Source organism: Syngnathus scovelli, chromosome 13, assembly GCF_024217435.2.
Source record: "Syngnathus scovelli strain Florida chromosome 13, RoL_Ssco_1.2, whole genome shotgun sequence".
Classification (NCBI taxonomy): Eukaryota; Metazoa; Chordata; class Actinopteri; order Syngnathiformes; family Syngnathidae; genus Syngnathus; species Syngnathus scovelli.
Window position 1 is genome coordinate 13,941,861 of NC_090859.1, and position 21,379 is coordinate 13,963,239.

General features: G+C 48.0%; 4 protein-coding genes across 10 annotated transcripts; all 4 read right to left on the reverse strand.

Annotated features, from left to right (window-relative positions):
- Positions 1-49: 49 nt before the first annotated feature.
- Positions 50-6,155, reverse strand: LOC125979284 (TNF receptor-associated factor 2-like). Its single transcript, XM_049737357.1, has 11 exons — positions 5,881-6,155; positions 5,221-5,433; positions 5,048-5,126; positions 4,874-4,972; positions 4,590-4,751; positions 4,441-4,515; positions 4,300-4,374; positions 3,677-4,231; positions 3,414-3,591; positions 3,208-3,356; positions 50-3,089 (listed from the first exon to the last, which is right to left on the reverse strand). The coding sequence occupies exons 2-11, from the start codon at positions 5,406-5,408 to the stop codon at positions 2,871-2,873; spliced, it is 1,779 nt and encodes a 592-aa protein (XP_049593314.1). The 5' UTR covers positions 5,409-5,433; positions 5,881-6,155; the 3' UTR covers positions 50-2,870.
- A 231-nt stretch (positions 6,156-6,386) lies between these two features.
- Positions 6,387-9,561, reverse strand: LOC125979298 (GRAM domain-containing protein 2B). 4 transcript variants are annotated; one of them, XM_049737402.1, is made up of 13 exons: positions 9,338-9,561; positions 9,107-9,200; positions 8,795-8,864; positions 8,627-8,730; positions 8,472-8,567; positions 8,275-8,346; positions 8,076-8,156; positions 7,866-7,983; positions 7,566-7,661; positions 7,361-7,451; positions 7,171-7,275; positions 6,830-6,899; positions 6,387-6,758 (listed from the first exon to the last, which is right to left on the reverse strand). In XM_049737402.1, exons 1-13 carry the CDS (start codon positions 9,403-9,405, stop codon positions 6,720-6,722), a joined length of 1,104 nt encoding a protein of 367 aa, XP_049593359.1. In that variant the 5' UTR covers positions 9,406-9,561; the 3' UTR covers positions 6,387-6,719. The 4 variants fall into 4 exon arrangements, with proteins under 4 accessions (XP_049593359.1, XP_049593357.1, XP_049593358.1 ...); XM_049737400.1 differs by having other exon boundaries at positions 7,102-7,275; XM_049737401.1 differs by having other exon boundaries at positions 8,795-8,891.
- An 87-nt stretch (positions 9,562-9,648) lies between these two features.
- On the reverse strand, positions 9,649-21,238 carry c13h2orf42 (chromosome 13 C2orf42 homolog). 4 transcript variants are annotated; one of them, XR_007485278.2, is made up of 11 exons: positions 20,995-21,238; positions 20,009-20,360; positions 19,261-19,921; positions 19,024-19,146; positions 18,841-18,945; positions 18,563-18,667; positions 18,379-18,479; positions 18,138-18,300; positions 17,886-18,065; positions 15,664-15,782; positions 9,649-10,562 (listed from the first exon to the last, which is right to left on the reverse strand). XR_007485278.2 is itself a non-coding variant. In XM_049737353.2 (10 exons), exons 2-10 carry the CDS (start codon positions 20,351-20,353, stop codon positions 10,522-10,524), a joined length of 1,824 nt encoding a protein of 607 aa, XP_049593310.1. In that variant the 5' UTR covers positions 20,354-20,356; positions 20,995-21,238; the 3' UTR covers positions 9,649-10,521. The 4 variants fall into 4 exon arrangements, 2 of the variants coding, with proteins under 2 accessions (XP_049593310.1, XP_049593309.1); XR_007485277.2 differs by having other exon boundaries at positions 15,659-15,782; XM_049737353.2 differs by lacking the exon at positions 15,664-15,782 and having other exon boundaries at positions 20,009-20,356.
- LOC125979293 (zinc finger protein 703) lies at positions 10,852-13,132 on the reverse strand. Its single transcript, XM_049737373.1, has 2 exons — positions 12,754-13,132; positions 10,852-12,377 (listed from the first exon to the last, which is right to left on the reverse strand). The coding sequence occupies exons 1-2, from the start codon at positions 12,829-12,831 to the stop codon at positions 11,118-11,120; spliced, it is 1,338 nt and encodes a 445-aa protein (XP_049593330.1). The 5' UTR covers positions 12,832-13,132; the 3' UTR covers positions 10,852-11,117.
- Positions 21,239-21,379: the final 141 nt, after the last annotated feature.

A 21,379-nucleotide genomic window follows, 5' to 3' on the forward strand; every position in this document is an offset into this window, starting at 1 on the left:
ATGGAGATTGAAAAATTCCTACAAAATAAAAAGGAACAATAAAGCATGGTCAAATCACCAAACTTTATTACAGACTGCGAGTTTCTTTTGAGCGTTAAAACACATCAAATGTCAACAGCGGAATATTTGTATGGCTCTTCACTTCAAGGTACACCAATAAAAATACCCTGTTTGAACATGGAATTAATGCAAAGTGCACAAATAATTGTTTCCAGTCAACTGCATCACATTTAACACGCACACGAGTGTTTTCTTTCAATGGTGTAAAGGGTTTACATTCAGATTACATGGGAGTAAATATGAGGACATTTTGTTAGTGGGCACTTTTTTTAAAAAATATCCTCGAGCACTAGTAGTGACCCATGCACACGCACACACACACACGCGCTAACTCACAAACAGCAGCTCAAGTTGAAATAACAATTTGGCAACACATGTCGAAGCATATAACACACAAATAAAACAGCTTGCAATACAACATGGAGGTAATATTTTGAGTTTGGCACAACACAAAAGCTTATTATTTCCTTTTTTCACACTGGAAATGGGACTACTTACATGCTTGTTTTTCTGCAGCTAAGAATATAATAAACCCACACAGAGCACAAGATGAAAAGTCATTTGCGTCATTTCCGCTGGCTTCGCAACCATATTTATATGGGAAAAGTACAAAGTTGCTTGCCGCAGTGTAAACAAATAGCGCTAAATAAGTCACGCGGGAACCCCTGTAAACCCTTAAAATGTCATATTGCACTCGAGAAGAATTTGCAATGCGCCAACGGAATCAGCTCTGGCCTGTTTAAACCATCTTTAGCAAACAAAAAAAATGATATATAGATATAGAATTATTAGGGTATTCGGTAATACTATTTTTATTATAACAGCTTGTGAGCATCCACACGGATATATAGCTTTAATATATAGATTTATGATATAAAATATACATATTTATACATTGCTTTAACAACTATAGGCTGGTGCCTTGCGACGGGCACAGCCGGATATAACATAATAGCTATTCTACCGTATTCTCCTCCAAACAAATAGAAATAAACGCGGCCACAACGGCGTGGAGCCGCTTTACGTGATCTACCAATTAAAGTCTCCCATGCACAGAGAGGCTTCAATACTGGTTGAGACTGGTTTGAAAACAGGCCAGCGGACCCCTCCAGAGATTCAAAAAGCAGCCAAGCCCGCAAGCTTGAGTGGCTATTTAGTCAGCGCGACGCTAGCAATTTCTATACATTTGCACCCCCAAGTAAGTGTACAGTGAACCCCTGCCTATTGGTGTGAGTGGAGGCGCTTCATTTAGACAAAAGTAGTGCTTCGCCGCCATCCTGGTGTGGAGGATTTATGTTAGTTGAGTTGCTTCATTTAAACAAAAGTAGTGCTATGCTGCCATCTTGGAACTGTTGAAGTAAGTTGAGGAACATCATTAGATAAAAGTAGCGGGGATGGGGGGGTGAGTATTACTCGCCAATTTTAGCTATTAGTGGCGGTTCTTGGTCCCGACCCCCCCCCTGTGAATAGCCAGGGTTCACTGTACAACAATGTTGAGCATCTCTTTCTGTACACAACAAAACAGTACACACTATTAGAATCATATCGGGACGCCAGCTCGGCTAGCAGCGCACACATCACATATCGGACGTACAAGAAAACAACGTTCCTTCTCTCGGTGAGCGGGGGGCAGGCGTGGGAGGGGAGGGAACAGCGCCACCTGTCGAGATGCCGGCCAGCGAGCGCAAACGCGAGGAAGGGGGTGGGGGGGACTCAAGAAAAAACACAATGTCAGGCCTGCGCCTCGGACACCTCGCTAACTCCACTGTATCTTCCACAGATGTACCAAAGCCCCGGTCACATACCCCCCACCCCCACCCGAGTCGGAACGAGCACAAACTTTACATAAAAAGGAACGCCTGCTTCTAAATCAAGGGTTCTCAAACTTTGAGGGGCTACGGACCCCTTACAAGGATGCATTTAACCAAATTCACTCAGTTGAACTCAATACTTATTGGTCGCAGTTGAGGTGTGGTGCTAATATGAAGAAAATGGCTGCCAAACTTAAAGGGAAAGTCAAGCCAAAAATGTTGTTGACAAAATGTTTTATGCGCCCTCACTAGTCTAAACACGGCATTCTGATTACAATCGCGTTTGTGGAATAGGAATTAACCAACAAATTCATCCTGTATTCTTTTACGATCCCAGAGGGCGGCCATTTTGCCACTTCATCAATTGACAAAATCATTGGCAGATTAAAATAATTAGTTCATGGTTTGTATAATTCCATCTTGATGGTGGTGCTGAGAGGTGAATCAAGTATCTTGTTACTGGCCATGGGCCCCCAGGGGTCCGAGGACCGCAGTTTGAGAACCACTAATCTAAACAACTAACCACAGCGTCCTCTTCAAACTTGAGTGGACATCGGACGCCAGCGAGCATGCACATGGTGCCAAGGGGACAAAAGGGGGAAGCCTTGTTGATCACACAACTCCACGTTTGTCTATGCAAAATGTACTCAACACGAGACCAGAAAGGCTCACGACAACGACAATCTCAAGACAAAGAAGCAGAAGACCCCCTAACCCCCTCGAATTAGCCACGATGATAACCCCGCACCCGACGCGCAACTTTCCTGCTCAGTCCTTGGCGTCCCATCAGGTGTCGTCCTACTCGTGCCGCGTCCAAAACAAACAGGTGGCGGACATTCTCACCGCAATAAAAGCGGCGCCCGGGCACACCTTTGTAACCCCCCAAAGCGGCAGAAGGACGCTGTATAGCGGCACCCCGGAGGGGGTGCCTCGGAGCTAAAATGAAGACCCCGGTGGTCTGGTCATGAAAACTGAGCACCTTATGTGGCTCCGCCTCCTCTAGAGCCCGGTGAGGTCCACGATGGCCTTGATGAAGATGGCGTCGTCGCGGATGTAGGAGTTTTTGGCATCCAGCTTGGAGAACGGGCAAAATAGTGGGCAGCCACTGGCGATGTTCATCTCGCTTACCGGGCGCTGGAAAGATGAGGAGGTGACGTCGGGCCGGAAGGCGTCGATGATGTGCTCCCGGTTGCTCTGGTCCAGAAGCATCAGGGTCACCTGAAGGGGAGAAAAGCAAAGCGAACTTAGTCTTGACTGAGATGCCACAAGATAGTGATGGACGGGTCTCGCTCATGGATGATTGATAATATGATTCTTTTTTTTTTTTTTACTGGACCTTCTGGTTGAAGGGCCACTTGAGCAAGGCGTCGCTCAACCCCCGCATCACCACAAAGAACAAGGACAAGTGGCTGCCGCGCCCCGTCCCGTCCCCATTCAGATAGATCCGCAGACACATCTTGTAGCCGTACTTGCTGGTGTAGAAGGCTGCAAAGGAACCAGGCAGGATTTGGTTCTATACAATCATCTTGAACATTTTCTTACCTGGCGAGAACATGGCGGGAGCGCGACCGGCAACGGCGTCCTGCCTCTTTTTAGCAAAATCGGAGATCCTCCACACAAAGACGCCGTCGAAGGTCGAGGCGGACATTTCCCGAAGCCGACCTTCCATCTCTGCTACCGTCAGGTCCTTCAGGCCAACTGTCCTCTCCAGCTGCCGCACCTGCAAGAGCAGTTAGTTCAGTACAGCGCATTTCTCTGAATTCCCGTTTTAACAATCCCCCTCCAAACGCCACCGGCAGGCTGACCTTGTTACTCAGAGCTTCGATCTTGTCTTGGTCCAGCTTGTGCTGGCGGTTACTGGCTTCCATGGTGGTGGCAAAGCGCTCCACTTCTCGGTTCAAGACACACACCACGTTCTCAAAGGTGCCCGCCTTCACTTCCAGCTCCGTGCAGCGGCGGCCCAGCTCAACGACCTTAGTCTTCTCGCTGTGGAGCTGCAGCTCCAGGGCCGCACCCACCGAGCTGGGCAGCGGCGTGAAGGAGGTAGACACGGACAGGGTGGGGGCCAAGGTGGGAGGCGGGGGTAGGGGAGCCGGTGCCGGCGGGCCCGAGCCAGAGGACGAGGAGGCGGCGGCTCCCTGCACGGGAGGCCCGGAGGAGGTGGTGCTGAGCTGGGAGACCCGGGCCTCCAGTTCCCGGAGGGACTGCTGCAGTTCCACCAGTTTGTGTCCCGCCACCTCCAGACCCTGCGGCTGCAGCCCCTCCATGCTCACCTTCATGCCCATAATGTAGTGCAGCAGCAGGTTGAGGTGTTCATAGGCAAAAGCCCGTTCGTGGTCGTGGGTCTTCTCCTTCTCCACCTGCCGACGGAAGTGACTTAAGTTAGTCTGAAGTGCAAAATAAACGAGCCATCAAAAAGGTGACTCACCGACATGTCACAGCCCACCACGTGAAAGCGACACGGCATCCTGAATTTGCTGCAGAACTTGATGTGGTCCACGTACTGGAAGATGTGACAAGTGTCAGTTGTGGGATGAGTTGGAGAGACGCGCACAGTCCTCAAGCTCACCTTCTCTCTGGGGATCTTCTTTTTGGCACAGCCCTCGCAGATCATTGGGTATTTGGGGCAGATCTCATCGTGGGCCTGGTGAGCAATAATTCATCAATTTGATAAGCATCAAGTCTATTATGGTTTGTATTTATTTTTAAAATGTTCACCTTGATGTTCTTGAAGTGAAAAGGTTCTTTGCAGTACTTGCAATTGAGCGTCCTCTCCGGGCACTCGCGCTCACTGTGCCGCTCCTGCTCGTTGAAGCGAATGCGCTCTTTGCAGGAAGGGCACGGCACGATCATGAACTCGCACTTGCCCTCGTGGCTCATCTGACACGTGCACACAAAAAAAAAAAATCCAATTCTATATCCGCCAACCAGAAGAGACCAACAGAACCGCACCGTACCGCTCAGTGAACTTCAGCTCACTTTCCCCGACTTTTGTGACTCACCTCATATTCTTTGATGGACCCTCTCCAAGAACAACTTTCATTAACGCAGACAGCCGTGAGGTTTTCCACTTCTCGCCGAACCGCATTGTCGGGAAAAGCCTTTAAAACAAAAATGTGTGTTTAAATTAAATAGATGTATTTAAATAAATGTAAAACATATGTAATGGTACTCACACATCCTTGTTTCAGGATTGATGTGGTCTCCTCAAAAATATCCTCCTTGATGCAAGCGTTGCATTTCTGCGGTCCGTTACTGCAACGACAAAAGGTAGATGTCATGTCTAGTATGAACGGACCTACAAAAAAGTATTTTCTCCATTTCCAATTTGAACCAATGACTTGCCGACCTGATGGCCAGGTTGAAGCAGTACGAGCAGAAGCGATGGCCACACTGCGCCTGGAAGGGTCGTCTGAGGATGTTGTGGCAGCACTTGCACAGGTGCTTGTCCTCCAGCTTGTTGCCCAGGATCTTCTTAGGGAAGCCCGGCTTGTTGCTCTCCATGGACGAGGGAGGCGATGGTTCCTGGGCGGCCATGCTGTCCAATCACAAGCGTTCACACCTAGGTAGGGCAGACGGCGTGGTCATTCAATTTTGCATTATCGCAAAAAAGTCATGGAAATCTGATATAAAACAGTTTTTCAAATTTGTTGGAACTTCCCATCCCTTGTTATTTGTTGTTCAATATTAAGTGTAGAAGTATCAATAAAGTTATCCCGATTGAATTACGCTCCTGGCGTTTAAATGTAAAGACGGAGGAAATGGAGCCCAATATTGTGTTGCTAGCATCGTTCTAGCATCTACCAGCGAGGCCCCCGCGGCCTTTTTGTTTACATGACGATCCACTGACTGGCTGGCTGCTGCCTCCCTGCCTCGCCTCCATTGTCTCCTTGTTGCTAAGCCGTCACAGCATCCTCGAGTCAGAAGAGGAAGAGAAGTGGTACCCGGAGGAGAGAGAGAAAGGGGGGGGGGGGGGGCGGACTCCCCCTCCTCCTACCCCCGCACTTACCAGCAGCCCGCTCCGGTCTTCCTTGTCTTAATGAGCCGCCATGGCCTGGCTGTCCTTGTCCCGAGACTCGACTCGACGTTGTTTACAGGCGCGACGAAGGCGGGTTTCTTCCATCCGCCACATAACAACAACACGGACGGGCTCTCCGGCAGCGGCGGCTGTTTTCGTCCAGCGACGCCATTGCTTCCCTCTCAACACGACCACCGGTGACGTAACACGGGGGCGGGGCTGACGATGGGCGAAATGACACACGCGCGAGTCAAAAAATGACAAAACAAAAGTGGCCGAGGATAGTGAAAAGTGCACATAAATGCAGCTAATCAAATTACGCAGGGGTCCAATTTTGTCACTTTTTTCCTAAAAGCAATATTGCTTTGTTGTGATAATAAAGTTGTATTTCTTTGAGGCATTTACATTCTTTTTATAAACACCACCCACCCTCTTACACTCTTTTAATAGACACATTGAGCACAGAACTGAACAATGTATGAAAACACTACATAAAGTTGCACTCGAAATGATTTAATTCCTAACTGTAAATTAATTTTCAAAATATAATCTACAATGGGGATTACTCAGAAATGACAGACTGGACAAGAAATGTTGGTATAAAAATATGTGAAAGAGCATGGACAAGCTATCTCAGTAATCTTTAAAATACGAGTATATACATAAATATAATTTAAAGGCACTTTTTTAAAAGTTACATAAAAACAGTACAAACTGCGGAGCCTCTTTTTTGAAAGTGCTTGAATACTACTGGTGATCAATATTAAATTGCCTGCTGGAGTCACATGATCCTGAGTGGAGAAGATGATTGGTCGCATCATCATCTTTTTTTAGGTGTCATCCAGAAGCTTCCGAAGGTTTCTTTGAATCTAAGCATACAAACAGTAACAGTGCGACGCCAAAACAACATTTGAAGTCATTCAACAAAACCCGCACAAACCTTTTCGAGTTTAAGCAGGCTGGCGGAGAGCTCAGTAAAGATCTCGGCATCCTGGACAGTCACTGTGTTTCTGCAAAGCCATTGGAGTCATATTTCATGCAATAATGAAAAATCTAAATCTTGGCAATTTCGTATGTGTGGTTCAAGCAATCAGGTAAAATCTCAAGAACATCTCTAGATAGCAAATATCATTCTAAAATGGCCGCTTTTCAGACACGGCTACTTTTTTTTGTGGGTCTACTCGTGATAGACATGCCTTCCAAATTCCATACCGCAAAGTGAAACTATCTTCCATGCCGATGGCTGAAATCTTCCCCAAAATTCTTTTTGGATCCTCATACCCTGCATGCACACGATCACGGGCGGACAGTATGACATTCAAGCGATGCTCGAGGGCCGCCATCTTCAAAGCCATGTAACACGAGGACATCACCAGGACGCCGACTCTGTTTATGGAGGAAACACAAGCGTCTTAAAACAACCTGGACAACAATGGCCTCACGTGTTGCACGTGGTGAACGGAACACTCACAAAAACAAATAGATTAGCAGGACGGGGAGCAAGGTGGTGTGAGGCCAGGCTTTGTCCGCTTGCGTGGCCCCCACGATAGACTTCGATGACCCTTTGTGGCAAAACAGATACGTTTTTAAATTCCGGCCTCGAGGAGGGATTGTGACAAGAAAAAGTCCACACACCCTTGTACACAAAAACTAAAGAAGAACGAGCGTGACAGTACCGTTCTTGGCTCGGCTCTTTTGGCCTGGCTGAAGGTGCACGTCTGCGTGCACAGACACCTCTCTGCTCAGAAACGTGTTGGGGACGCTGGCGAATTCTGTTTGATGAAATACGGCGTGAGAGAGACACACAGAAATGTTTAAAGCAGAATTCTGCCTTGCAAAGCGGCAGGACGAGCCTTCTGAAATACTTGTCAAACCGAGCAAGTCTAAACTCTCACTTGCTATTTACTCAAACGTTTTGTCAACAAGTCTGTGCGAAACCTGACACCCGCCGCACCTTCGCATGTTCCGTCACCCACCAGCCATTTTGTCACAATCCGGAGTTTGCGATCCAGAGCTGCTACTACTCTCCGCCTCCATTTCCTGTCGCCTCTGTCGCACCACGCCGTCCAGATCAGAGAAGGTCCGGGCCAAGTCCTGCCGAGCACGCACAGGAATATATACAATGGCACTACTGCTGTGAACAAGGGCCTCGCTTTCTATAGATGAAAACAAAAAACATTCCAGACCAGAGGAAGAGATGGTGGGCGCTTGACTCCAAAGCCGTTCTCACAGGAGGAGGCCACATGGCTGCTGCACGTCTTCTCCACCTGAAAAGTTGTCACGCGTTGTACTTAGCAAGTACGGGCTTTCTACTTGATGCGAGCTATTCAAATAATGACGGGGCATTTTTTAGTCCCCACACAAAATGTGTTTGTTTGAACTGACCTCCAGATGGACGCACACGGACCTCAGAAACTTGTAGGTGGTGTTCCGGGACAGGAAGGACACAAAGACGTGCTGGAAAAACACAACTTGGGCTAAAGTTAAGATGAATTTGTACTGGGGTTATTAAAACTGTTGACCCCCACTATCTTGTACTTTTTTCAGGGCTTGGTTACATTCTCCTCATTCGGTGGTATTACCTGTTCCCGTGTGCTTTCGATCACCAGGGCATTGGGCACCAGCAGAGCCGTTTTTGTCTTCTTGATGAATGTCACAGACGCTGCCCGGATGGCGATCTACAGAGAAGGTTTTTGAGTTGTTAAAAGCTAGTTTCTGCGAGAGCGCGCCGCCATACCTTTGTATCCCTGCCAAAGACTTTAGAGTGGAAGCAGATCCAGTTTGGTGAGACGAACATTTTGCCCTGATACAAGATGTCTCTCTGCAAGGCGCATGTGTAACCTGGCAAAGGAAAGCAATCATGTTAAAAATAAATAAATAAATTCCAGTAAGGTGGCAGACGTACTTTGTGTGAGCGCCTCATCTCTGCTCACTTCCTTGAACAACTTGTGAAACTGCAAGTTTGTCTTGGACAGCTGAAAGAAACGAGACAACTGGAATACCTGCGTCAGGCATGTTGAACCCATTAATTTGTTTTCAACGTTAACATTTTTGTTTATCATTTCCCCATCACATCCCCCCACAGACATAAATAAAAAATGTTTAAAAGCAATTTTAATGTGGACGATGAGTAAGAGAGGAATATTCAAAACAAATCCATGGACGGGTAAACCAGTGGATGTCCAACCGCGAGTACCGTCTAAGTGGAGAAACGCACCTGAGTGGACGGTGACTTCTTTACTTCCGATTTTGACAAACGGAGGTGAGTGGGCCTCCTCCGGGCACTGGGGACATCGTTGTCCGCCTCAAAACTGCCACAAAAAGTTAAAATATGAAAGACTTCTTGTACTAAACCTTTCATCAAGCGTCTCATAACAGAATTTAAGTGAACCAGAGCCTCCGTAAGCGCAACAAACCGGGACTTGAGCGCCAGCTGGCCCGAACTCACCTACTCCCGCTGGGGTACTCGGTCGTCCGGGACGGCGGAGTCAACGGTCGCTCGGCCAGCTCGCCCATCACAACCGCGTCGTCCTCCCCCTCCTCCCTAGCCGCCCGGTACCGCCGCGAGGAGTCATACAAGATGACCCAGGTGACCGGGGATTTGGACCGATCGAGGGGAGAAAATATTGGAAAAGTGGCTGGATAGAGGAGGAGGAGGAGGAACCGGGGAGGAGTCGGAGGAGAGGCCAAGAAAGGGGAGCGAGAAGTCGGGAGCGCTGAAAACCGCCCTCTTTTTGGGTGCCAGAAAGAAATCCATAATTTAGTTCCTTGACACTTTATTCACAATTTCTAATCACTATTAGAACAACAAATAATAATAAAAATAAAAACAGGGAAGAAATCCGGACTTTCCCCCGACTTTTTGGGCCACGTCCATGTGATTAACCAACATGTCCACAAGAGGGCAGCATCATCACTTATAGTCAACGTTCACCTCATTTCTATTACAGTAGAGGTTATAATTTCCTTCAATATTTAAAGAAGCTAAAGATGTTTGACTTGGGAAAGTAAATATTTAAACTTTAAAATAAATTTGAAATTAAATTTGGCTTTTAGACATAGGCTTTAGATTTTTAAAAACAGGGTTCGAGACTGGGTTAGGGTTTAAAGCAAGGCTTAGTGTTGCAAATTAGGGTTTTAAGACTTCCAAAGTACGTTTTTTTTAAGTCAGGGTTACTGTGTGTCTGTTCTGTATCTTTAATTCTCTGTTCAATGAGTCATGTTGCATATTTTCTGTGTTTGTTTATTTGTGGCTGCCTGATGACAGCTTCATGACGGTTGCAAAACATTACGGCCCACATCTGGGCGCTTCTTATGTAGGGCACTGCCACCCCCCCCCCTCCACCCACATACACTCAAAGGCCTCATTTGTGGGCCCAGTGATGGATGAAATGATAAGGCCTGGAGACACCACAGAACACGTACCACTTTCTGGGATTAAGAACGTCAAGAACTATCTTTTGAAAGAAAAAATATTGATACAAAAGTACAAACTGAACACATTGACTGATATGGATCAGATACCCATGAGGAAATCCAGCTGCGATGGTCATGTGACTAACAAAGAGATGCTTGATAAAATCTTCCCACATGTCCTTTGGAGACTATTCATTCTTGACACACACAATGGAGTCAGTGTGTGTGGGCGCGCAAGTTGCCCTCCTGAGAGGAATCTGTGATGAAAAAACAGACAAGAGAGTGGGAATCGTATTTTTGATTTATTTAACAAAATATTAGTCGCTGCATTACAACCCTACAGAGGCCCTAAAGTGAACCCCCCCCCCCCTTCCCAATAAAAAGTAGTAGAAGCATTGATTCAACTGCTGTGGATTAGGAAGAAGTAGACTCACAAATCTAATTAGTCTACTGCCTGGTTTGCTTTGGTAGCAAGATAAAAAAAAGGACACGGTCGATTTCCCGAGGGGTGTAATGTGACAGGCAACAAAATTCTGTGAATCCAAATGAGGGTGCAAAAGTACAAGGATTTATTTTCTCTTTTTTCCCCGTACATTCCGAATGAACTTGGTGCTCAAGGTTTGAAGTCGGACACAGGAGGTGGATCTCATTGGTCAAAGAGACAAAAATCAATTCCAGATTCAGTGGTTGTAGGGGTGCTGAAAAGCAAATCTTGACAATTCCTCAGTGCAACCAAGAAGTGGTGTCAACATTGATCCAAAAACTACAGAGACCCCCCCCCCCCCCCCCTGCTAAAATATCCCCTGAAGGCATCATTGGTAGTCCAGAGTCGATGGAGGTTCCAGTCTTTGGTTGTAGAAGGCATAGTGCGGGTAGCATGGGCCTGTGGTTGGCCAAGAGCGCACGGCCATGGCGTAGGGTCCGGATGGCAAAGTACTGTAGGGGTGATAGCGAGCTATTCCCATACTGTGCGGCGCTCGGACGGAGCCCCCTGAACCACTCAAGTGGGGCAAGTGCTGATGACAACGGGCAGGTGTCGAGGACGGTACCTTGGGGTCCGCCTCCATGGCCATGTGTGCCCGCAGGTGAACCGGCTCATCAGGCGCAGTAAAGTGCTTGTTACCCGGAGCCCTGGCTGACTCCCAGTTGCACATGTGGGGGTCGCTCGGCAATATGTAGGAGTAGAGGGGGTGCGGAGGGTGGGCAGGGTATACCAAAGGAAAGCTGCAATTGAGACTTGAGAGGTCTTGGATGCAGGGGCCGCTACTGACATGGGGAAGGCTTGGGTAGCTGAGGCAGTAGGGATCCCGGCACAGACCCTGCATGAAGAAAGGTGGCGAGGCTCTCGCGTGAGGGATGGAACTGGGATGCTTGGGACCCAACTGAGGCGGGTAGCCAGCGTAGGTGCCCACCATTGAGCCGTGGTAGACCACATTGGACGGTGGCAAGGGGAAGTGACGGTGCGCCGCCTTGTAGGGCGAAATGGGCGTAAGGCGCCCGGGGCCAGAACCTGCTTGGCTGCCACCTGAGCTGCTCGTGCCGCAGTTGGCGCTGGCTCGTGGGTGGCCAGAGTTGGCAAGGTGTAGACCCTCTGAGGTCAGCCTGCTTGCGTCAATGTCTTTTTGGGACTGTCCCCCGCTCGTACCACAGTCGCTACTTGTGCTGCTCGGGCTTCCAGTTTCACGCTCGCTATTTGGCGAGTGGCGCAGCGGGTTGGGCGTTGTGCCACCTGATCGTTGGGTGGATCCTTTCTCACTGCAGCTCGGCGAGAAAGGGTGGGGCGCGTACGACGGTGTGTTGGCTATGTGCCCACGAGTGCCGCCAAGGGCCCCGAGTCCTACTTTCTCGGACAAACTGCTGCTGCTCACTTCATCATCGCCACCTCTACCAATGCCACCGCTTCCTTTGAGGTAGGGCTTGAAGCTGCACTTGTCCGTCAAAGGTGGACGCTGCTCTCCCACTTTAAAGCTGGAGCGCGTGGTGCTTTCCTTGGAGGAGGCCGCAGGATCTGCTTTCCCAATCTGTGAGCATGTCTGGGCCAGCATAGCCAGAGGGCTCTTGTTCACGTCCAGCTAAAATCAAGCAATAAGAGATGTTTAAAATATTCAGTTTGTGTACTGTGTCACTTATAATAAAACATCAGAAATGGTGCAGTATTCGTTTTTTTGGATTGTACAGGTAATATGCAAAATAGCATCTTGCAATTAACTATTTACTACTGAGCCCAAAGCCAGAAAAGCTGTCACACTTAGCAACTTTTTTTTAAACATACTTTTAAAAAATACATTATAAATGTAGTTTACAGTATGTCAAATATTGAAAATGACATTTATGTCATGCAAGAAGTCAAACACTTTAGCAAATATTATTTTGGAATAACTATCTCTAGTCTGTGAATTATTTCCATAAACATGTTAATTATTTTCTACAATCAATCAAGCAGCCTACCTCAATGGTGACAGAGGCGGGCGTGAGCGGTTGCAAGTATTCCGGGTGGGTCAAGTTGCCCGAATGCGCGCTCAACATGTTGACCACGTGCACCGCGAGCCGTCTCGCCTCGCCTGCCGAACGGCACGGAGGTCCTGACGGAAGACGTGCGGCGCTCGGCTCGTTGCTCAACTTCGACCGGCTCAGTGGCTCTCCGCGACGAGGGAGATTTCATCGGACGCAGCGTAATCCATCCACAGTCCTGCCGGTGTCTTCCGGGATAAAGACAAGTCGCGGGTGGGGAGTTTACTTGCGCATGTTGAACGGGTCCAATGTAAAGTTCCGAGCCCGACGAGTCCCTCATGCACGCCTGTGCTGCGTGCACTCTCGCAGCCGATTGCAGGCAGGAGGAGGCAGGCAGGCGTGACTTCGAAGCGGCCGGTGGGCGGGGCGATACGAAGCGCAATATCAGCGATACAAGAAACGATACGGTTTTGACGTGGTTTGTTTTCTCTAGTTTCCCCCAAAAAATTAGTCCAGCTCTATTCCTGGCTGCGTTGTACTTTTTTTCTCAGCAAATAAAATAATGTAATCTACAACTAATTATACAAATTGCACATTTGAAGGCTATATAAATGCTGGTGATTGATTTTAGAGCATCAAAATGACCACATTTTTACAATGACTATATGTATTAGCAGCAAAGTCTAATTAAATGTAATCCAGATCCAAATGACCCAACCGTTGACGACTTTCTTAAATTTAGGGTGGGAAAAAAAAATGTAGAAAGTAGAAAAACCTCACTGCCAATTTTTTGGGGGATAAATTTTATGACGCACAACCCAGGCAGGCTTTCCCCTTGTGATGAAGGCCTTTCACTAGCATTTTTATTACAGCTCGTAACCCTCCCGATGGGTTGTGCGTATTCTCCCCAAACGGACACATTTACAACACGTTTATGAGTCGTCTGTGTTGTCGGAACAGCGGGACACGGCGGGCCGCTTTTATGCGGGGAAAAGTCTGACAGGGATAATCATTGCCTGGGCAAAAGTAGTGCACCCATTGGGGGGGAAAAACTCCCTGGTGACGCTCAGTTTTTAGCATCGGGTCAAGGACACACATCCCACAAAAGTGGCAGTAGCCGAAGTTTTGTTTTTTTAGCACACCCCCCCAAAAAAGAAAAAAAATTAGTACACTGTTGACAGTAGCACTGAGCTCAAATTTCAAGCGCCTGTCAAAACCTTCACTTTACATTTCAGCTGCGCACCGCCGGCGACTAGTGAACTTTTCACTCTTTCAGGGGGCTCATTGTGAAAAGAGCCATCGTTAGCGTATCGTTAGCATCATCATGTGCTCTACATCAAAGTCAGCTCCCGTGACACATCTCATCGGAATCTGTCACACTTCAAACAACCTCCCAAAAACCAAGCCGCCAAGAACAATAAAAGCAGTCAACCACAAGCTAGGAGGGGAAAAATATCACAAGGGCGTGAACGCCGTTCGGGCACTCTATGTACTGCTCGGGTAGGGTGGCACTGCCCCTGGGGGGGTGCACGGCCCGAGTAAACATGCCGGCATCGTCGACCAGATTTTCCACTTCCTGTGCCAAGATGGCGGCTGTGGCCTTTTATCCGCCGCCTTTTCCTTTGACATAAATATTACTGTTAGGACAGTTTCACACAGAGACCTGGCTATTTCCTGATTGAAGCACAATGAATACTTTCTTAGCGATTTCAACGTCGTCAAAGCGCAATCTGTCTCACACACATACAGCGTCTCGTTCTTTCGCTGACCTCTTTACCTCAGCAAGGCCAAATTATACCCGGCGTGCGTTTTGATTGACAGGCGAGGCAGCGATATGAGAGGAGGGGCGTCGTCCGTTGCCGTCAACAGGTCGCAATTAGTTTACAGCTGTCTGTGAAAAAACAAAAACCTTACTTGCCGTCGCGACCCAGCAATTACACGCCCTGACAGCATTCTTGACTCGCCTTTTTTTTTTTTGGTGTGGTTTCGAAAAACTACAGTCGGTCGATCATTATGAGATTATCGCAGTTAAACTGTCTTGTGTGTGAAGTTCCGACCGTTGCTTTGACTTTGCAAGAGGAAGTAGATTGATAAAGTATTTCGATATTTAGCGTCAGACATTTGTCTAGTGGACATGGTTTTAAGTTGGCAGCCGGCGGACTAAAATTCATTTGCTTTGGAAGAGAAACTGCCGACATCGCCCTATAATACACGCTTAAAAAAGACGAACATGTTTTTGCCCATACAGCAGCTCAGAAGTGGACACGGCGGCATTTTCGCTGCCACAGAGAATTACGCCATAAAACATCAAAGATGAAAGAAAAATGACATGAAAAGCCACCGCAGCTGCCATCTTTCACTCGCCAAGCGCATGTGGCTGCGACGCCTCCGAGCCAATCGGTCACGCAGCACTCGTGAACCCATAAATCTATCGCGACAGGAAGCGAGGGGATCGGCGGCGTAAATCAACGCCGCAGATGAAAAACAGACGAGAGAGGAGGCCGGACGGGAGAGAGTTCGTGGCGGGACACAAAAACATTCCAGATTGTCCGTGAAGTCCGCGGGGCACTCAACTGAGACTTTAGAGCGAGACTTGAAAATGCCAGGACTGTCTAACCTCGCTTACTCAGTGACTTGTCAACATGTGTGTCCTAGTGGCATCCTTGTATCCTAGTGTACTTTTGTCCTACCATCCTTGCACATGAGACATGGAATTCTTGTGTCCTAGTAGACTTCTGTCCTTATGTCCTACTGTGACCTATTATTCTCATGTCCTCTTTGTGGATTTATGCACTTGTCTACTTGTGTCCTACTCGGGTCCTTATGTCCGAGCAGCTATCTAAATGGCACATGAAAGCGTCGGTCTGAAAGCTCACGTCTACGGACAGGAAGTGGTCATGACCTTACTTGCTGTCCGGCGCGAATGAGAGGAAGGGGATCGAGAGGACGGCAACGGCGGCGACGGGATTCCAAGCTGTTGTCGTGGAAGCGGCGATGACGGCTTTGTCGGTGTCACGGCCGCTTTGCTTGAACAAAGGAAGTGGAAAGGACTTATGTCACGACAGCGACATTTGACTTCAATTAATTGACAAGAACATTTTCTTCCGATGAGGTGGCGATTCACTCCAATTTTGATCAAACTATGACCCGATTTACTCCAATTACAGCACAGATTTGCTGCAAATACAAATCATTAAATATATTTAAAATAATGACAAATGATCCGCGGATTCCTCCGAGGTAAAAACACGCCACTATGGGGGTCAGTGCGAAGCCAAGAGGAATTAACACTCGTCACTCAGCCGCCGCTGGGAGGAAGGTGGAAGCTTTGACAGAAAGCGACGAGCGAGAGAGAAAAAGAACATCAGCGCTGGGCTGGCGACCTTGGCAGCCTGGAAGCGCCACTTTACAGCGGAAAATCCAAACGGGAATATTTGATCCCGCCGCTCTTCGCCACAAACTTATTTTAGGAACTGCGCCTGACCAACAGCACATCTCGGAACGGGATGTTCTCAAAAGTGTGTACTGGTTACAGTCGGCTCTTTACCCGCCGTGGCACTCCACAAAGCGAACAAACTAAATGTATTTGTCAGCATCGAATTGAGGCGCTGACAACAGGAGTGGGAGAAGTCCATTTCTGTTCAGTCATTTTGCAGATGAATACTGCCACATGACAAGGGGAGCGCATTCCTGCCTTTAGGACTTTTCTCGATTGAGCATAGAAACACTGGGCCATAAAAAAAAACAGATCATCAAGTTCCTGGGCAGAATTAAAGTATGGTTCATTGATGCTGTTTTTTGAGTTAATATGAGAGGGTAAAAAATAACCGGCTTTAGTGCAAACATTATTCACAAGCGTAATCTCCCTCTTTAACTGAGCGCCCAAATAAAAATGATACAGCCCGTGTCGGCACTTTTACAGCGTGCTATAAAGTAGAACGGCACAGTTAGCGCAAACACACACACGTGCACGCGCACACACACGACCTGCAAAAACACTTTTACTGCGGCCTGCAAATGGACTATAGTGATTTTACTATTTAAAAAAAAAAAAAGAGGAGGAGGGAGTTTAATGAGCGACTTTGATGTCAAACAGACAGAAGGTGATTAAACATGGCCGCCATCTGTCCTCATAAACACCGCCCGGTCAGAGGGGTTCTCGTAAAGCAGACGTTACGCAGACCCAAAACACGTCAAGACACCTGTCGTAAACGTTGAAGGCCATTCATGAACAATGGTGACCAATCAGATGGGGAAGTATGCCAGGGTAAATACGTTTTAGCCAGAAAAAGTCGAACAGGAAATTTCTCAGCGATGCTGACAGCAAAGTGTCTGCTCGTGACGTAGTTGTACAATCCACCAATCAAATGTCAATTTCTTGTTTTTGTGTGAAGAAGGAAAGAGAATTATAGGACCTGGGGGTCGCCATCGATTGGCCGCCATTTGTGATGGATGACGCAATAAGCGGCGAAGGAGGAGTAGGAGAATGATTGATGCTGGTCAACGCGCTGGCCAATCAGCAAGCGGGAAGACATAACATGATGGAGGAGCGAGAAAGTAGACAAGATGGACGGTGGCTGGGGGGAAGGGACACTTGTCTCTAGAATGGACCGGTAGTTATCATTTAATCCTTTGATGACAACACTTAAGTCACATTTTTGACATTCTTAACTGTCATACGGACAAACATAGTTTGACAGCAAAGTTATTGTGCAAGCTAAATGTGCTACATGCTAACATGTCAAACAAGTACCATCTGTCAACACAAAGTGCATGAAAGAACAGGATAGTGGCGCTACCTGCTGGCGAAATTTGAAACTAACATAAATTGTCAGGATCTTACTGGGAAGACTTGATTTTAAACATTTAAACATACAAAACCACGCACATTTGACTGGTCATGAAGCAAAAAGAGTAATTGAATCATAATCAATTTATGTTTGAGCTTTTTCTGCACTGTTATGACCTATTTTTGAATAAATAGAAATGATCATTTTTAAAATCTGATTTGTTGCTTGATCACTAAAATAATTGGCAGATTAATTAACTTTTTGTTAGTTGTAGGTAACAGTATATATTTATTCATCTATATATTTTAGTTTTTTTTTAATTTGATGACAGTGGCTCACCTTTGATGCGTCCTGTTGTGCTGTGACCATCCTTCTCTCCACATTCCGCCGGCTGTCCACTCTGCTGGTGCCCAAACTGGTAGAGGATCCTCAGCTCGCCCATGTGGCAGCGTGGGAGCACGTCGGGGGTCCACTCAATGACAAAGGGGCCGGGTTCTTCTGGGTCATCCGAGCCGGGCCCTGCTCAGGCCGGAGACAAACGTCAAGTGCATGCTGGGGATGCTAATGCTAATTGGAATACGAGCAACTCACCAACTTTGAGGAAGGTTCGGAGCTCCATGGGTCGAATGGGCAACGTCCTATCCGTTCTAATCCCGTCCGCCGGCGCAGGTTCAGGCGGAGGTTGAGGACAGTGAAAGCGGGAGTAGGAACCGTCCATGTTGCGGACAAAACTCTGAGTGAGCTCTAACTGCAACTGGTAGACAGACGACGATAGTCCAGGCCTCAGACGCGGGGAATGTAGACCACACAGGTGGGAATTGAGGGGTCTTACCTCAGGTGTGTCGAAGATGCGTTTGACCAGTGCGAGGTTGGTGATGTGCCAAGTGTATTTGGAGAGGGAGCCCCCAGGGACACCGTCATTGTTCTCCAGCACTAAAGCCATCGAGACACACTGAGTTTGAGCTAACTTCGGTTAGCAATTAGCCTGGTGAAAAACGCAGACCATGTGGTCCCACCTGTGGTGAAGTTGGGCAGCCGCCTCTTGGAGCCCAGAGACAGGCGATGCTGCAGAGCATTGAAGAATTGCTGCGGAATGTAGTATACCAGAGGCTCGGGTTTCCCTGTGGGGTAAAAAACCCAAAAGATTCCAATTACACATTATTCGAATCTCTGATGGGAGTCACATGAAAAATAAATGTCTTCTCTTTGTCACAGTGACGTGCGTGCAATATCGGGCCACATGCTAGCTGTCAAGTCGGACTTTTGAAGAAGGGAAAAAAAATACATTTCCTACCGTCAAACTGGTAGTGCATAGTTTGCTGAATCCTCTCTGTGACGCCGGCCAACCACTGGTAGAAACTCAAGGACATTGAGCCCTCATCCACCATCTGAGTGGCAGCTGAGACACGGCGGTTCAAGTACCAGGAAAAAGTTACGGAACAATAAGTAGAAGCCATAAAATGTTTTGGACTAGTACCCGAGGGAGCTTCATCCGGGCGTGGTTTCTTGGCTTTGTGAAGATATCTGAGAGGTTCCGTTGGAAGGGGAGGGGGCCTCTCGCAGGGAACGAGGACTTTGCCGGTTGGGGTAGGTACAATGCCTGAAAGACAAAGGCGTGAAAGGGTTAATAATGTTGCATTATTGACCATGAGGTCATCATCACATAGTACTGTACAGCTTTAAAAGGCTGGACCAATCAGATGACCACTCTTACCAGTTGTCGCCGAGCTGATAAAGGTGGCAAATTCTGACGCCAGTTTTTCATCGCTGGCAAAGGCACAAACGCAGGCATAAAAGTGCAGGCAGGGGTGTGAAGGGTCTGGGTGGTCAGTGGCGCACGACGCCTCAGTCGTCTGCGAGCGGCAGGCGCAGTGAAATGCCTCCTGCTGCTGCGTCGCCCGCCGGGTCCTTCTGCCGCCTTTCGCCACATTGGACGGTCCTACGCCGCCACCAACCGTCAGGTGCAGAAGGCCCAGGGGGTGCGCAGAATCAGGGCGGCACTTGACCACCAGCGTATCCTTGGACACCCGTTGCACCAGGGGCCCCGGGGACTCGGTGGCCAGGCCCCACAGTTCCTCTTTGTCCTGCATTGAGGCTGTCAACGCCTCTAGGGCAGAGCTCTTGACGCTCAGAGGGGCGGCGGAGCGGCGGCACTCGATGGCAGTCTTGATATGGACACAGAGGGTGTCGGGTAAGCCGGACTCGGACCGGTCGGACCTCGAACCCTGCTTGCACGCCGGCATGAAGCAGCGGCCCATGTTGATCTGAGACAGCATGGGGTGCCGCTCGCCCGTGGAGATAGCGGTGTCGGTGGGGGACAGCCCCACAAAGCCCAGCTGGGCGGATCGTCGTTCTCGGTGGCACACGGAAAACACCTGTGTTGGAGGGAAAAAGACCGAGATAATATCTAAGACGATTCAATACTCATGCAAGAAGATACGTTATTTATATTTTCCACCAACCTGAACACCGCCCCCTTCGTTGTTATCCTGCTCCTTCCCCTCTCGCTCCTCGCTGTCGATGATCACTCTGACCGCCTCCACGCCACCCTTCCGGCTCCCCCTGTTCCCCGAGTTGGCATTCCGGAGCGATATCCCGCACAGTTTGTTCTTGCAGCTGAGCCCCCGGGTGCCGTTGTAGACGCCGCAGCGGGGACACTTGCGGATGCCGCGCAGGGTGGCCCTCCCTAGGTTGGCGAGGAAGGCTGGGGTTACGGCGGACCCCGCCTTGGTGTGAACGTCCTGCTGTTTGGCGGCGAGCGGGGTGGCAGACAATGGTGGGATGATGGAAGGGGACGTGCCTTCCATTTTCTGACTGGTCAAGAAGGAAAGGGGGGTCAAAATAAACACATAGTGGGCTGTGTTTGGAATCATTCAGCAATCCACTAGTCCATAAACACTATACAGTGAACAGTTTGTAATCCTGTATCGGTGCCACTAGATGGTGGTAAAGCAATAAATCCGGAAATGATTCTAAAATCTAAACAAAAAATCTGTCACACATATTAAGACTGTGTTCAATACTTAAAATGTTCAACTGCAACAAACCACCTACATACGAAGCTCATGAGTAGTATTAGCTTACACAAATTGATGTACCATCACAAGTATGGGGACTAGCATGTTATTGTTAAGTCATTAATAAAACTCATTTTGACATTTGAATATAAATTAATTGCTATGAAATACAAACAAATTGTAATGGTTGAATAAGACTAGGCGGGCTCTCCGCATCTGTGAAAGCATACTTTTAAACTTAGGAAAGCACCGAGAACATGTAAATGAGACTCGAACCCCGAACCAAGGAACTTCTGTTTTAAGTGCCAACCACTATAGTGTCTAACAGCTACTAGAGAAAATACATATTCACACCCTCTTGAGCCGTTACAAAATACTTATTAAATACAAGCATTTAACATGACAAAATGAATAAATGTCTCATGAAGTACCTGGGAAGGTTCTCTTCGGTCAAATAGGTCTATTTTACCTCCAGAACTGCTCGACCGTCGCCATTGCTTCTTACATCCCAACACCGCATTGCGCCTGTAACGACACTGCTGATAGGTCGGACAAAGTCACGTGAGATAATGTGGGCGGCAATTTCTCCTGCGTGAAGCATCATGGGACTTGTAGTAAATATCAATAGATGAGTGACAAAATTTGTTCTTGTGTGACTGCTGTGTTTTGCTGGGTGACATCTGCTTTGGGCCTACAAATATTAAACGTTTGTCTCACTAAGCCCCAAATCTAGGGGCTTTTAAGGGATTGTACGTTTTCACCAGTCTACAGACTCAATCACAAACTTACATTCACTCACATATTCACACATACAAG